The following is a 16,607-nucleotide window of genomic DNA, read 5'->3' as shown; positions in this document are numbered from 1 at the left end:
GGGTCGAGTAGAAACTCTTGGTAGTGAGTTCAGTTGTAAATGAGCTGGTCAGATGGGAGCAGTCCCTGTGCTCTGCATGTCTTGGAATAGCCAGCTAAGAATATCAGCAACCTCCTGCAAAGAGTGGGAGTGTGTTTGGGAGCTTTCTGAAAATGGAACCTTGGTGTTAGTGATAGTCTTAGCTCAGGTTCAGGCTGTATTGAAATTGCTGCCTTTTTGATTTCACATGCATTCCTGTAACAAAAATATTTTTGTTCTAGGGATTTATCAAAGATGTTCATGAGGACTCCCTCACAGTTGCATTTGAAAACAAGTAAGTATTTTATTGTTAAAAATAATTATTTTAATATTAGGTTATTTCAGTTTAGAGCTTTTGCTGTTTTTTTTTCTTTTGCCTTTAGGATGAAGCAGATTTCATTAGATACAGTTCTAGAAGTACAGGCTCACTATTGTGTTCAGCTTCCATGAACTGCCTTCTTGAATCTGCATCAGACTTCAGTTCTTCAGTTACACAGTCCTGTACATTCTTTGGTGTCTTTAGTGATGCCCATAGGTGTGACAACCAAATTTAATTAACATAGGAATCAGTGGCACAGGCTTGATTCTCTTACAGAAAAACAAGAAATTATGGAGAATACCAAAGTACACAAATGAGCAATTCTGTGTCTGCTGTCTGGAATGCTGACAGTATTCTCAACCAGAGAAAAGTAAAAATATCCTGATGTTTTTTTTCTTTTAACTATTAGGACGATAAATATACATATATATCCAGTCAAAAGACCTGTTGTTTTTGAGAGGAAAAGAGTGCAAATCTGTTAGCAAATCTTGAAAAAGAATTATCCATGAGGTTCATTTCATTTAATGTATAAGCACAGCAGTGCTGCTGGGAACTTGTAGTGGCAAGCCAAGGATAATCCATGGGCTGGTAAAGTACAAATGAGTACCTGTTGTTCAGTGTCTGACTGATAACACTGTGGATTACCTGGGAGATTTCAGTGCTAATTCCAAATACTCTGTGAGCTGCATCCTCTTTCCTGTTTCTCTCCCAGTTACTAGGTGGAGATCCTATAAAATGTGTCACCTTTGATGTGAAAATTGTTATTACCTTTGCCAGCCCTAACCTGTAGATTAGTCTTTGAGCCTTTCTTGAAGAGAGATTGCTGGGTAATGAAGGTAATGCTAGGGAGTGTGGAAGTGTCTTCATAAACAGAATTTATAATCCTGTGACATAATCCCAGGTGTGTATGTGTGTGTACGTATATACATGTGTGTGTGAAAAGAAATCCTTAGAGGGGAGCATAAGTAATCCTGGGGTTTACCTGCAAAACCCAGTGTTTGTTTCTTTCTGACCTATGCTTTCTAGTCCTTCTTTTATGAAGACAGTTAGAAGATGAGGTGGCAACCATAATTTATAGTAACACTGAGGTGGTTATGGAACCTGTTACTGTCTCCTAGGTTTTCATATCCTCACCCCAAAACCCAACAAACACCAAAAAAAATTAAAATCCTTCATTCTGTCCATGGTCTAAGAGCATGTGACAAATCATGAGTCTCATCTTCAGCATCTATATTACTTTCTAAAGAAAAGTAATTGCTTCTCTTTGCATTTAAAAGACGTGCTTTGATGTCAGAAGCTAAATAAGCTAAAGAAGTGCCAGGGGCTCACAGCAGGAGTTGGATTGTTGGCAAATCATTTCTAGTGTTTAGTATCCATATCATCCATGTGTTCTACAGAAAGTCTGGCAGCAGCAGCCATGTTTCAAAAAAGGATGGGCTGCAGCATATGTAGAGTGTTCTGTTGACTAAAAATAGATCTGATCAGGAAGTGTGTACACAGTCAGATTGTTCTGTGACGTAAATCTGATCAATTGGGATGCTTTTTACAGAGTTAAATTCATGAGGGCTTTAGTGGAACCAAAATTGGCAAGAGTGTCCTGTGCTGAGAGCATCAGTGTTGTGATAGTGATAATCACTAACAAATACACACATCTACCCCACAATAGGCAGTCTAAGCTGTCACTTTGCATTTTCTGCTATTGTTAGCCAATCTTTATCTGCAGCTATTGTAAGGTTCCCAAAGTTAAGTGTACCAGCACAGACTGCTAGTGATGATTTTGTGGCCATAGCAACACTCAGTCTCTGGGCAGGTAGCCTTAACTCTTCTAAGAGACATTTTCTGAGGGTAAGGAGGCAAGGAATGAATGCAGAAGCTTCAGGACCTGGAAACTTTTATTACTGTTAGATGGAAAATGGGATCTTGAGGTGCAGTTTCATGGAGGCTCATTGCAGCTTGAAGCAGCTGTATTGCAGGAGAGGCTTCTGTGTTATAAGCAAGAACCTCCTTTTCTTGTGATTTGTGCTCTGTAGCTTAGGCATCAATTCTGTCTGATTGTCTTTTTAGGTACTTTGTATCCCAAGTAATTTCTTAAAACACCTTGGTTTGCATTTCACCAGTGAGGTGCTCCAATTCTCGACTTAGAAAGTTTTGCCACCAAAACTTGGACTCATATTCTGAGAGTGGAGCCTTCTGTGCACTTTCCACTGTGTGCTTCCTCCACTGGCAGGGAGGGGAAGGAAAAAACCAAACCATGAGATTAGTAACTGTTATATTTGCAACAAGGACATTTTAATTGCAACTGAATTTTTTTTCCAGCCCCCTTCACCATTTCTCAGAAATAGAATGTGATTTAATTAACATTTTGTGGCCGAAATACCTTCCAACCTAAACAAAAGCTATCCATGTTCTAGAATCCTCAAGGCTGGAAATGCTGACACTTGATCCTCTGAGATCAAGTCCAGCTGTTGGCCCTGCACCACGGTGTTCACCACTATGGAAATGCCACATCCATGTGCCCTTGGAACACCTCTGGGAATGGAGATTCCACCACTTCCCTGGGCAGCCCATGCTGATGTCTAACCGCCCTTTTAGTGAAGAATTTTTTCTATTTTTTACTATCAGTCTAAACCTCCCTAGGACAGCTTGACACTGTTTCTTCTCAGCTCCCTCGGAGCGGAGCGTCCTTTTCTCCAGGCCAAGTTCCCCCCAGCTCCCTCAGCAACTCCTCGTAAGATCTGTGCTCCAGACTCTTCACCTTGTCCTTCTCTGAATGTGTTCCAGCACCTCAGCAATAATCTTCATGCATCTTTGTTGTTTTTCAAACTATAATTAAAAGAAAAAGTTTATTATAATGTCCAGATTAAAACTATATGATACATAACATCTTTATTAAGTGAGGTACTTGAGTGTAAGCTGTGGTTTCAGAGCAAACATGGAAATGTATGGAAATTGGAAATGTATCCATCTTCTCATCTGGGAAGTTGCAGAAGTGCCCTTTGCTCCTTATGCTCAGCCTTGTTCTGCTAACCCAGGCTGCTCTTTCTGCAGGATATTAAAAGTCAGCAAAGCAAATGGCTTGCAGTAATCCTGACTGTTACAAGGGTTTGTTCTGATTCTCTTGGTGTTTAATGTGAATCAGATGGGCGGAAGGGATGGATGTTGCAGTGCTTTGACAGATACCATTAAAAGTCCCTCAGATATTCTAAACTAATGTGGGTTTTTGGAAGGGTCTTTCCCCGGTTTTATTTCAACCTTAGTAGAGTCTTTGGTTGCATTTCTGATTAAGAGTGAGGAACAGCTGATGGCATTCTGTGACATATCCTTCACAGACTAGAAGGAGAATTTCAGGAGAACACAGTGGATTTGATTGCTCCAGTAATCTTCATAAAATGCACTGGAAACATACATTTCTACAAATAAAATACTTTTGTACAGCCAACTATAGTAAACAAATAGTCTCGGTGTATAAGGAAGTAAACCTTAATTTTGTATGCCTAGAAATAGTCGGTATTGAGAAGCAGATATAAAGATACATTTTGATCTGAATCTGATACTGGGGAACATCAGGAAGTTTTCAGGTGGAAAGGTTTGTTAGATATGGGAGTCACACTTTCCTGAAATGCATAAAACTTGGGTAAGCAGTTGAAGTGTTAAATATGAGGTGGAGAAATGGATGAACCCCATGGTGGACTGCAAAGTTGAACTTAAATCTGTGTAGCAGCTCTATGACTTGAGCAGTAGGAATGTTAACTACATCATAGAATATCTTTCAGTAATAAAATCCATTAGTTAATTTTTTCAGTTAATTTAAAAATTTTGTTTTATATAAATATCTTCCCAGCTACTAATTTTGCTTTGCCGTGATTATGTTGCTACTCTGCTTACAAGATTTGCTTTCCAGCAATAAGAAAACAGACCTCATTATATGGAAAGAAAGAATTTTAATGAAATAGAATACTAAATTAAAGAAAACAGTAGGAAAATTTGAGAATTAATGTGTAATGCTTCTTCAACTTGCAGTTGGCAACCAGAGCGCCAGGTGCCCTTCAATGAAGTCAGATTACCACCACCCCCTGATATCAAGAAAGAAATTGGTGAAGGAGATGAGGTGGAGGTGAGTGAATGCTCATGAGTTGGGCTGGTCTGGAACTCATTGTCCATTCCAGGCAGTGGTGAGGGGTGTAAGGGCATTCCCAAGGTAGAGGTTTGAAATGGAGCATATCTCCATAGAAAAGTTGTGTGCTTCTTTCTTCATTATACATGCACATAAGTGAATTATGCTTGTATGTGCTTTCAGTGGTTCTTTCTACTTTCATTTCCAGGTTTACTCTAGGGCAAATGACCAAGAACCTTGTGGCTGGTGGCTGGCAAAAGTTCGAATGATGAAAGGAGAGGTAAATGATTTTAAAACTTACTGATTTCATGCTTACATGTTATATACAGTAAATAGAAGTTCTTTGTCATGAAAAAGCTCTGAATAAAGTACTACAAACATGACAAAAGTGACTTATAAGTTGTGACCATTTTGGATTGGCCTTTGCTGCATTGCACAGCAGAGGTCATGCCCTCTGAGCTGAGCAAGTGACTTCCATTATCTGCAGTTTAATTGCTTGAAGGACTGAAGGCATGCACAAGGACAGGATTTCTGACAAACCTGTTTTGTGGATTGAACTTGGTGCTGAAAATGACGTGAAGCACCTGTGGTTAAAAGCTGTTTGTCATCTGTAAATTAGGCCAAGCTATTACTGTGGGTTGGTTTTTGTGTGTAAGTTTTTACTGAGTGTAGTGGAAGGACTGCTTGTTTTGTTTTTACATGTGTCAAGTTTTTATTTTACCATAAATAAATGGTTGTTTGCAGCTGCCAATTAACTTGCAGATTCAGACACTTGAGTGTGTAGAGGTGTGGCAGTGTTTGACCCAGTCTCATTAAAGCTTTATTTTGTGGAATGACAGCAAGAAAATTTAACTTCTAGGGGAAAGAGTCCTGTGTTTTGATGCTTTGCTGTATCAGATTCCTAAAAACAAAGGAAACAGTATTAAAAAAAAATAGTTGTCCAGTTTCTAGTATTGTTTAAAACTGTCAACAAATACCAATTTTGTTGAGCTCTGTAAGGGCAAGGTGGTAGTAAAGACCTACCAGAGGAACAATCTGTGTATTGACCCATGTGAATAAACAGCTCATTAAGAAATCAAGATAAAAGGAGGCAAACTGGTTTGAATGATAGTTTGTCATTTGTAGCTAATAGGCTTTTCTTAAATGCCGTAGAAATTTGAAATTTTGGTATTAGTTAGCTTGCTGTGCTGCTTATTTTCATAAAAAGTCATGGAAGTAAAATTTTTTATTCCAATTTTTAATGTCCAATTTCTTATTCCGATTTTTAATTTCCTAGTTTTTACAAGCAAAATAAGCTTTTCACCCTCTGTGTACAGTGTAGGATTGTCAAATCAGTTATTTTAGGGAATTGTTCCTGGAAAGCACCTCGCAGTTCATGTTGGCTTCTTTATACAGTCGTTAATGCGGTTCTATATTGAGATTTTTTTCTGTAGAATTAATATTGAATTCACAAACAACCCATCTGTCCAAGAATTTGTTGCTTTGTGATTGTTCTGATATCCAGAGTTACCTTTAACTATAGAAGTTAAGTTTTTAGAGCATGTAGTGGTAGATCTCTTAAATTTAGTTGTATTTTAGTGTTTATTGTTCTTTACTATTACTTGAGGTAATAATGACACGTTGATACATTTCAAAGCAGCTTTGTATAATTTGGATGATACTTAAAACTTGTAATTAGAAAAAAGTGTGTCATTACAAGAGTGATTTTGCTTAATATCCTTTTTATGGATATTAAGCAAATTGTGTTGAGATAAACAGTTTTGAAGGAGGAAGAGGTGAATGAACTGCTGCACCCCTAAATTGCAGCTAGGTGGAAGGGAGGAGAGGAGCAGGCTGCATCCCGAGCACAGAGCCAGGCTGCAGGGATGCTGTGCACACAAGCTCCTTTAAACTTGAATCTGTTGGGTGGAAGCGTAGGAGTAGATTATTGGTAACTTAAATCTTCTTAGTTCTCTTGCCCTCCTAAATTTGGCAGTGTGTGTCAAAAAGCTGGAGTTTCTGTATTGATATTGGTCTTGCATGATTCCCAGGTAGTTTGCCCATTGAATCAGTGGATTCACCTTGTTTGTTTTGGTGTTGCAGAGTAGATATTTCTGGGAAGAAGTGTTCTCTGTTTGATACATTTTAGAATTAAAGCCCCAGTAAACATTTTGGGTTTTGGAACTTGAACTGAACTAATGAAAATGTTTGAAAGAGATGGGCATGAGAAAAATCAATCCAAGATGCTGTTGTGGGGGACTGAGACTATGCTGATTACAATGCCCTGATTTCAGTGAGGGAGCACAGGGATGCTGAAATATATCCAGGCTCATTTGTTTAGAAATGTCTCATTGTTTTAGGTTTTTGTATATATTCATATTTTGTGGTTCCTTGCTGGTGCTGGTAATGTTACTATGTCTTTGTTGTTCCTTACTGAAGTTGTTATTTTAAAAAAACTCTCCCAGTTTTACGTCATTGAATACGCTGCTTGTGATGCCACTTACAATGAAATTGTCACTTACGAGCGGCTGCGACCTGTGAACCAGAACAAAACTGTCAAAAAGAACACCTTCTTCAAATGCACCGTGGATGTTCCTGAGGACCTGAGAGATGCGTGAGTAGCTCTGACAACTCAAGAGGCTTTTGCTGTGTGGAAAGGGGAGAAGAGCCCACCTGGCTTCTGTTTTAGAGGCTGATTGACAGGGCCATGAGGAGTCTTAAGGGTGGTTAGGGCTGCACAAGCTCATTTAGAAACTGCTGACTGGGACCCCTGCTGAGCTGCCAGGGGTGGGACAGAAGGCCAGGTCTCAGCTGGGGACTTAGTGTCTGTACAGGTGATTCACTTCACAGTGGGCCTGTTGCTGAGGCTTTCCAGATAACCTTGGTGCCATAGAATCCACAGGGAAACTGGAACCATGTGGAGGAGAATGGAAACTTTCCTGTTTCTGAACAGTCCCTGCCGTAAACTACTGAATGTTCTTGGGTCTGATCATCTTATTACGTGTTTGGTTTTGCTGCAGCTTGTTGAAATAACAATCATTGTGTCTCCTTAGGTGTGCTAATGAAAATGCACATAAAGATTTCAAGAAAGCTGTTGGAGCATGTCGAATTTTTTATCATGCTGAAACTGCTCAACTAATAATACTGGTAAGTAATTGCTTCTGTGTAAATGTTCTGTGAATTCCCAGTATATTATTTATAGGAAATACATAGCCAGCTGTGTGTGTATATGGAAAATGGTTTAACTTGTCAAGCTATGTAAATTGTGAGAGATTTATTATAAGTAGATGCATTTAATCTTTGGGGGCAAGGCCTCCAATGCATACAGCCTAAATTTAGGAGGAGCTTTGAGTCTCATTGTTTGTCATTCTCAGCTGAGTTCTGTTTCACTGATTTTAGCCGGTGGCTCAGAGGTCAGTCATCTCCCTCCACTCTGGAGCAGTAGCTTTCCCCTCATGCCTGTATTACACTGTGCAGTTTGACCCACAGCTGCATTTCCCTGCGGAGAACTGCACCAGCTCAGTGTAGCCATTAAGGAATTGTTCATTTAGATGCCTCTGTGATGGCTTTCTTACTGCATAGGGTTGTCCTAGCTTTAGTTTTTCTGCCTTACTCCATTTACTCAGTATTACTCACTTTAACCTCACTCTGCAGGATTGTGTTGTCCTTGATTATTTCCTTAGCTCTCTTATTCACACACACACAATGACAAGTATGTATATGGTAGAAAGATTTGTTTGGGCACCCTCAAGGGGAAAGGGTTACTGTTGCAGTGTGTTGCAATTTCCTGTTTTACTTCCCAGTCCCTGCCCAGGTGTGGCAATACTCCTCTCCCTTCCCCCTCGCCCCCTTGCTGAGTGAGTTCTGTCAATCAGGCTTAACATTCCAGCAAGGCCTCATGTGGTTGGTCAAGTTCAAAGGATGCTCTTCAGGCCTGGGGGTCATTGGCCTATCTGGGTGTCATTGTCCCCTGAGACCCTGCCCCTCCCACCTGGTTGGTGGCTCACCTGTCCCTTCCCTCCCCCTCCCCCCGGAGCTTAAAAAGCCACTCGGGCCATGCGGTCGGGATTGTGTTGGAGCTGTTACTAAGATTCAGACCTCTGTGACCATGGAATAAACTCTGGATATAAACCCTCCGGCAGAATCCATCTCCTTTTCCTCCTCACCCATCGCCTGAAGCCTTTCCACCAGAGGTAAACTGAGTTTCTAACCTTGCCTGGACTTGTTCCAGTGCCTGCTGCCACATCCAGCCAGCCAAAAGTGTCTCTGGGGTGAAATACCACAGTTGCCGCCTTTGGCCTCACAGCAAGGGTCAGACGAGCCCAGGCACAATCTACCTGGTAATATTGGGATCTTATTCCAATAGGTTACTGTGTAATTCAGCAGCAGTGTCTTTAATATAAAACATGCTGTGAGTGAGAACCAATAGTTGTTGGTGGTGATGAATTTCTCATGCTTTGTTTTGAGGAAAAACAATGTTCATGCAACTTCTGGAAATTGAGATCATGTTTACGACTTAGTTTCAATAGGTTCCTGATTTATCCTTAGAATGTATATTTGCTTACAAAGCCAAAACTTAGCTTCCCTCTCTCCTGTAGTCTGCCAGTGAAGCCACAGTGAAGAGAGTGAACATCCTCAGTGACATGCACCTGCGCAGCATTCGCACCAAGCTCATGCTGATGTCGAGAAATGAGGAAGCTACAAAACACTTGGAGGTAAAGCCACAGCTTGTGGCTCTTGTTGCTTGAAACTGAGCTCAGAGCAGTGCATTGCAGTGAGTGCACGTGGATGAGTCTGCCTTTGTTTTCCCTTCAGTGCACAAAGCAGCTTGCTGCAGCATTTCATGAGGAGTTTGTAGTCAGAGAAGATTTAATGGGACTTGCTATTGGAACGCATGGCAGTAACATCCAACAGGCCAGAAAGGTTCCAGGAGTTACAACCATTGAGCTTGAGGAGGACACCGGTACTTTCAGAATCTATGGAGAGGTAAGGGGGAACTTTGGGTGAATCCTTGGAGCATTTCACTCTGTATCTGCTTTTAGAGTGGTGAGGACTGTACCCACAATTAAGAACAGAAAACACCTCCTGAGGTTTTTAGTGCATGTTGTTGTGTGTGTTGACTCTGTGGCAGCTTCTGCTGCATTTATTTGAAGTACAAGCCTTTGTTGCAACCATAAGGTGTGTTCTGCCCTAATCACTCAATTTTGCTGTATATCCTGGGTTAACCTGAGAAAGGTATCATTTCCTGCTATTTTACTTGATCCTGGGTTTAGTTGGGTTTCTCTTCTCCCTCAGAACCTTATTGGTTCTTCTCCTCCTCCTTTCCCACCCACCCCAACTTCATGTGTGTTTTATTGTGTGGTGTCTGCTTCTCTCACCTCTCCAGGTGTGTTAAAAGCTCTATCTGTTGCTTCTAACTCTTACATTTTGGCAATTTAATGCTGGCTTTGGCAGAATAATGATTTGCTTCAGGTTGATTCCATTTGTGTTACTCTTCTGAATCTCACAACTGCCTTGAAATATAGTTGGTCCTTGGGCCAAAACAAGGATCCATTCAAGAAGCAGGAGGCTAGTGACAAAAATGCCACTGTCACCAGGGCTCTGTCAGAAAATATGTTGAGGGTTTTTATCCCTTGTCCCTAACTCTACAGGTGTGACTGAGTTTTTTATGTTAACAGTTCTGAAAATCTGTGGTTGTCTCCTGTTTCAGGAATCTGAGGTCTTGAATTCTGCTCCATCTATGTCAGGAGTAGCACCTGGTTGTGATCAAAGGTTCAGCTGAAGTTGATCCTCTGGAGAGGAGGTCAAACTTTTGTACTTTGCAGTATCTCTGAAATTGTCCTTTTTTTTGGAAACCTTAAATGCTTCCAGGGTATCAGGTTGGCAGCAGATCCTTCTTTCATCTACTACTGCCAGTAAATTGCATCTCAATTCCTGAGGAAGAATGGGACAAGTTTAAATGCAGTGGAATGTCCAGTGTATTCCAGTTTTGATCTCCTGCATGTGAATGATGTGATGCTGGAACTTGTGCAAAGGTTATGACTGTCACCAGCCTCTTACAGAGGGTCACAGCAATGATTATAAATACCAGATGCCCCCTAAATAAAAATGCCTTTAAGCACATCCAGCCTTGTCCTTCATGGAAGTGATAAGTGCTTCTAAAAATGCCAGGCAGCTTAACTATTCCACTTGATAAGGTTTTCAGCATCTGGCTACACTTGCCTATTCTTTTTGCCTCTCTCAGCTGCAGTGGGCAACCAGCCAGGCCCTGATGGCTGAATGCACAGGCAGACAATTTCAGGCTGAGATGTGTGGGTGTAGTGAGCCAGTGTTGTTGACATAGCAGTCATGGTCTGAAGGTTTCCCGTGGCTGATGTTTTGCATACAAATAAAAGTTCAGTGCTCCGGGCCAGGCTATCTGAGGGAAGAAACGTGAAGATAAGTTTTAAAGACTATTGGAAACCTTTGTGGATAGAAGGAATCTAAACTGTATGGCATGCTGTTTGTGCATTTGTTCCTGTCTGGTCAAGGCCATTTTGGTTTCAAGAGCCTTTCCTGGTTGCCTGAACTTCTGATTGTGATGCCTGTACAGATTACAGGCCTGTGAACTTGTTTGGACAGTGCAGCTTGGACTATTTATGGAAGCTTGTGCTTCCCAGAGAGGGAGAGCTGTGTCAGAAGTAGAAAAGTTCCTCTTAGACCTTTATTACTGTCAAAATGAAATTGCAGTCAATTCTTGCAATTCTTAACACTGGTAGGGATAATGCTGTATTTAGAATATCCTGCATTTAATTTTTCTGTTACACTCTTCGGTAGCATGGACATGTATTGGTTGTTTGGGCTGCTGTGTGAAGTACTGAGAGCATCAGTGGTTGTGTAGGCTGTAAATCAGAGTTAGCAAAGGTAGTTGCTAGTGACTGGAATCCTGTGAGGTCTTTAATCCATGTTCTCCTACAAGGAACTGAGAATACCTTGTCTGAGTCAGCTTTATGTGCTCACTCACGTTGGGATGTGAGTTACACAGGTTGTACTCGTGTAAAAGTCCTGAGTGCCCATGACAAGTGTAGAGAGCCTTATGGGTGCACTTGGAGAGCTGCAGCTCTGGCAGTTGTGTATTTTCTTGTCCTGACTCTGCTTCTGTAAATGCATTCATGATTCCTTTGTCTTTTTTGGGGAAAGAATTGATAAACATACCTGAGGCAGGAACTTTTTGCAGAATTCATTGAGGATGAAGAATTGGCCATTGTGTGTTAAGTTTGTACCATTTGAGCAGTTGCCCTGCAAATGCAGCATAACCTCTGCTCCTCACAGTGGCTTCCTGTTCATCTGTTTCTTGTGCTTTATCAATGCTTTCATTATCTTGAAATCCCATTTGGCCATGTTTCTTTTGCCATCATTTTGACCTCTGCCAGAAGTCGAGGTTTATACATCTTTTAGGATTTTCCTGATTTGATTAAAAGGTGCAGGAGCTGGTGGTACTCTCATTTCACATGTTGCCTAAAAATGACAGATGAAAGGGCTGAGGCATTAGTGTAAAATGGAAATTGTGCTCTTAAGCTGTTGTTTCTGGCTAGATGCTGATATTCTTTCCTTAATTCTACACTTCTGCTGTTGCTAATTTGAAGCCTTGTTTCTTGTTTCAGCATCTCAATTAACTCTCAATTAAATGATTTTCATCATTTAATAATAAAGCTGCCAGAGAGCATTTACAGGAGTTCTCCCCAGTAACCAGAGCCACTGTCCTATCTTGGGAAGCATTGTGGATGAGCTGTGGCCAGAAACCAGCATTCTGGAAAGAGAGTGCCCTGGTTGTAAAATCACTTGCAGTGTTTGCTCAAAGCCCCATCCAGCCTGGCCTTTGAACTCTTCCAAGGATGGGGGATCCATTTTGATATCTAAAAATGTCTTGAAATAACATGGAAAAAAAAAGTTTTATTCCTTACTGATGCTTTGCTTTTCTACTGAATTTTGTCTCAGGGCATTTCACTCAATTATTCCTTTATTATTTAGCTCAAAACTAGATTAATTATGTCTTCATTCTTTTCTTTCTGCAAATAAGTTTGTTTGGAAGACTGGCAGCTGTTGCTGCAAGGTTTTGTTCTTAACAGTCTGTATTCACAAATAAATTCCATTGTTTTAAATTTATTTCCAGACTGCTGATGCAGTAAAAAAGGCCAGAAGTTACTTGGAATTTGTGGAGGATTTTATTCAAGTTCCCAGAAATCTTGTGGGTATGTAATACTGCTGAAACTTGAAAAGTTGGGAAAAGGGAGCCTAATCATAACTTGGCAGAGAGGATTGAGGTGCCAGTACAATATTTGATTTCTCCATTTAAGTAGAAAGTGATTAATCTTTTAAAACTGTATGTATATGAATTATTATGAAATTGGATATATTTATGCTGCATAATACTTTCTCAGGGTTTTAGTACTTAAACTGACTTGATTACAGACTTGTACCACCTTATTTAATGGTAATATTTGAAGTTCAGATTCTAGTGAAAAAACACACTCTACTAAATTGGCTTCTTAAAAGTGCTGAAGCTAAGTTCCAAAGTTCAATCTGGGAATACTCAGCTGAGTTGCAAGAATGACACAAGACAGTTCTCTGTACTGCTCCCTCCTGGGTTGGGGTTTTTCTCAGGTGGTGGTTGGATGCTGGTGAGCTCCTGTATAAATCAGCAGTGCTGATAGGTCTCAGCTTCAGTCTCAAAATAGACATTTTTCCATGTTGCAGCTTTATGAGGGTGTAACAGAGTCTGGTAGGTTCTGTACTGAAAACCACCTGAAGGTGTGAGGTTAATTGTGTTCCACTTGAAGTCACAAACATCTTCCCCTAGTCTGGTCTTCACAGGGAACTTTTTTCCTCTTCCCTCCTCCTTTTTACTCAAGTCTGGCAGCTCCCTGCTCTCCATGCCCAGCTTGTGGGCAGTGTGGGCATGGAGGCAGTGTTAAAGTTGGAGGTGTTGTACCTGATTGAACAGCTTGGATTATCCAGAGGAGAAGTTAAAACCCAGGCTTGAACCTGCTGTGGTTTGGGGCTTGGAGCCTGCAAATTATAAATAATGTCATTTAAATAATTCATGTGCAAACTCTTGTAACTTAGACTTTCAAGGTTTTAGAACTTGACCAGAAACTCTTGTGCCATTTTACTCTTGGTTTGGTTCTATTGGAAGCCTGTGTGCAGTGGTGATCTTCATCACTGCTTGTCGTTCTGCATATAGGGAGAGTTTAATTTTAAAAGTTTTCACCTGTTTTTCTGACATAGCGTGGGATATTCTTTGGGGATTTTATGTATAAAATACCAATAAACATGTTAAAATACTTTGACTATGAGTGCAAAATTAACTATTCTTGCCCTCTGAAGGAAAAGTTATTGGAAAAAATGGAAAAGTGATTCAGGAGATCGTAGACAAGTCTGGAGTCGTCAGGGTGAGAATTGAAGGAGACAATGAAAATAAGCTGCCCCGTGAAGATGTAAGTACTTCATTCTTTCCTGCTGTGACTAGGTTTATTTTCAAACCCAGTTTTATTCAAAACCTGTGGATATAGAGAGCATTAGTTCTAAACTGGCATCTTGTAGTAGATTGTATATAAAGTAATTCAAGGAAGGTTTTTGCTGCTGAAGTAAGAGGTTGTGGGTTTTTTTGCTCTTTCTCCTACATGTACTTGGGCTATATGGCTAATTTGGGATTGCTAGTGTTAAAAGTGTCACATACTTTAAATAGACAAGAACAAAAGGGAAAAGGTTGTAAAGGTGCTTGGTCTTATAAAGTCAGTTTAATGAACCATCTTCTTGGCAAACTGGATGTGTCTATACCCCTGTTGTGCCAAACACACCAGCATGTGTTGCATGAATATGAACATGGGATGTGAGGTTACCTCAGCTCCAGAACAGGTTCTTGGGAAAGTTTGACAGTCTGAAGCCATTGCTGTCACCCCAGCCTGAGCTATTTCTAGATGTCTTTGCAACCAAAGGCTCAGTTGTTGCCTTTGTTTAGCTCACTTTGGTAATTTAAAACAGATTTCTTTATATAATTTAAGCAGAAATTATTTCAGTGATTTCATTGATAATGTTCTCCCTGATAAAAAGCTTTGATGCTTTGTTCCTGTAGGGAATGGTACCATTTGTATTTGTTGGTACTAAAGAAAGCATTGGGAATGTCCAAGTTCTGTTGGAATATCACATCGCATATCTAAAGGTGAGTGAGTGTGTTTTGGGAGAGACAATCTGTAGAGGAAACTTGGGTTGAAGTACTTATGAGCAACTTGGGTGGGATTTGCAGTTGTTAAACTGTTCCTCTGTATATCAGGATTTAAAACTTGGTGCCTTGAGCCCACCCTTGCCCATGGGTATCATGGGCCTGTTAATACCTTGTCATGGTTACTTAGTGCTGTTGGGGTTCAAAGAATCAGACTGTAAAGAGCTGGGCTTTAAGGGACATTGGGGAACACAAAAGTTTTTGTCTGTGTTCTGCTGTTCTCAGGTTAATGTTCCTTTGGGGAAGGATGGAATTTCTAATAGAACACAGTAATACAGTATGGTATTAGAACAATTACCTGTTTAGATTGGGTTGCTTTGTGATGTTAACAGAGTTTGAATTTAAATTGTGTTTCCTCATCAGTTTGCTTATTTTTTCCTAAATTTTACTGGAAAAATTTGCTGAACTGTAATTAAGAAAGGTAGTAATAGTCTTAAAGCCAAGTTTTGCATAGTGGTGAAAGTTTGCAAAACTCAGAAATAACTCATCTTCAGTTTCATTATTTGTAGTCACCTCCCAGGTGGTATTGATTCTCCTGCAGGAATGATTGTTTTCAGTATGACTGGGTGGGGATGATGTTTTGTGAGGGACATTTGTCAGCACTCTTTTCCATGGTTTCTGTTTTGTTGTACGTAGGAGGTAGAACAACTAAGACTGGAAAGGCTCCAGATCGATGAGCAGCTGCGGCAGATCGGGATGGGCTTCAGGCCCTCCTCTACCCGAGTTCCTGAGAAGGAGAAGGGCTACACCACTGACGAGAGCACCCTGTCCTCTGTGCAGGGCTCCAGGTCCTACAGCGGCCGGGGCCGGGGCCGCCGGGGCCCCAACTACACCTCTGGCTATGGTGAGTGCCCTTGGGCAGTGCCTCAGGATACCTTGGAACCCAGAGCTGTCTCTGGATTTCTTTGTGTTCAGTGTACTTGGGTGAAGATAGGGTTGGAAATGCAGAATTTTTTGTTCATAGCTCAAAACACATCCTTAGATTTGCAGTCTTGAAGTTAAGTTTAAAACTGAAGAAATTAACAAACTGAGCACTGGAAACATCTTGTCCTTCTGTGCTAGTTACTTAGTAAGTGACATCACAAAAGCTGGGAAGAGAGCTAGAGATGTTTTTCAGGAGACACAAATTTTTAAAAATCTGAAATGAGCATTAATCTGTTTTGATTGAGAAGGAGAAAAATTGCATGGCCACCTTAGCAGCATATTGCATATGGTTCACTTACACAGAGCAAAGTGAACCAAAATGATGTAAAATGGAGACAGGACAAAATCCTGTGGGTTTTATAATATGGTCAGGAACTAACTGGATTTCTTTTAAGGTGAGGTATTCTGATGCATTTCTCAATTAAAAAGCACTGTTCAGTTCCTGACAGGTGTGCACATCCCCAGCTTGTCCAAGTGAGACACTGCATTTCTATATAGACATCTTTCACAAAGAACAATGTTATTTTTTCAATGCAGTAAATTACTCCGGGTATCTGCATGTAGCTCGTTTCTGTTAAAAAATCAGACACCTTTTGGGTTTTACAGTCTTTCCCTGGCTATAGCTTCCTGGACCATGCCAGGTGTTAGTTGTGTTGATTCTGATGATGATGTTTGTAACTTCATTTTTTATTATTTCCCAGTGAGCTGACTGAACTATAAGAAAACTTGTTCACTTTGCTTATATATACACACACTGTGATTTAGAAAACTTAAAAGTTTTTTTTTTTTCTCCCAAAATGGCAAGAATCACATTTAAGCCACATGGGTCTAAAACTTTATATTCCAGACTGGGTAGTAGGGGGGGGGTTTCTGGATACCTAAAATGAAGAGTAAGTGTTGGGTTTTCAGGTAGTAAAAATCTGGTTGTGTTTGGGTACTTGGAGATGGCCGGGTCTTACAGATGCTGTTTGATATAAACAGCAAAATTGTTC

The 16,607-nt window shown here is 40.5% G+C and overlaps 1 protein-coding gene across 2 annotated transcripts in view; it reads left to right on the top strand.

Annotated features, from left to right (window-relative positions):
- FXR1 (FMR1 autosomal homolog 1) overlaps positions 1–16,607 on the top strand; it is a 32,505-nt gene that overhangs the window by 9,193 nt on the left and 6,705 nt on the right. For both annotated transcript variants that reach the window (XM_058811935.1, XM_058811934.1), the window contains exons 2-12: positions 261–313; positions 4,358–4,451; positions 4,660–4,731; positions 6,896–7,044; positions 7,484–7,577; positions 9,029–9,145; positions 9,246–9,416; positions 12,583–12,661; positions 13,797–13,906; positions 14,545–14,631; positions 15,328–15,535. In XM_058811935.1, the coding sequence (XP_058667918.1) occupies positions 261–313; positions 4,358–4,451; positions 4,660–4,731; positions 6,896–7,044; positions 7,484–7,577; positions 9,029–9,145; positions 9,246–9,416; positions 12,583–12,661; positions 13,797–13,906; positions 14,545–14,631; positions 15,328–15,535 (1,234 nt within the window). The remainder of the gene's footprint in view (positions 1–260; positions 314–4,357; positions 4,452–4,659; positions 4,732–6,895; positions 7,045–7,483; positions 7,578–9,028; positions 9,146–9,245; positions 9,417–12,582; positions 12,662–13,796; positions 13,907–14,544; positions 14,632–15,327; positions 15,536–16,607) is intronic.

This window comes from Ammospiza caudacuta, chromosome 11 (genome assembly GCF_027887145.1).
Source record: "Ammospiza caudacuta isolate bAmmCau1 chromosome 11, bAmmCau1.pri, whole genome shotgun sequence".
Classification (NCBI taxonomy): domain Eukaryota; kingdom Metazoa; phylum Chordata; class Aves; order Passeriformes; family Passerellidae; genus Ammospiza; species Ammospiza caudacuta.
Note: the sequence above shows the minus strand (reverse complement) of the source record. Positions and strands in the feature narration are given on the sequence as shown.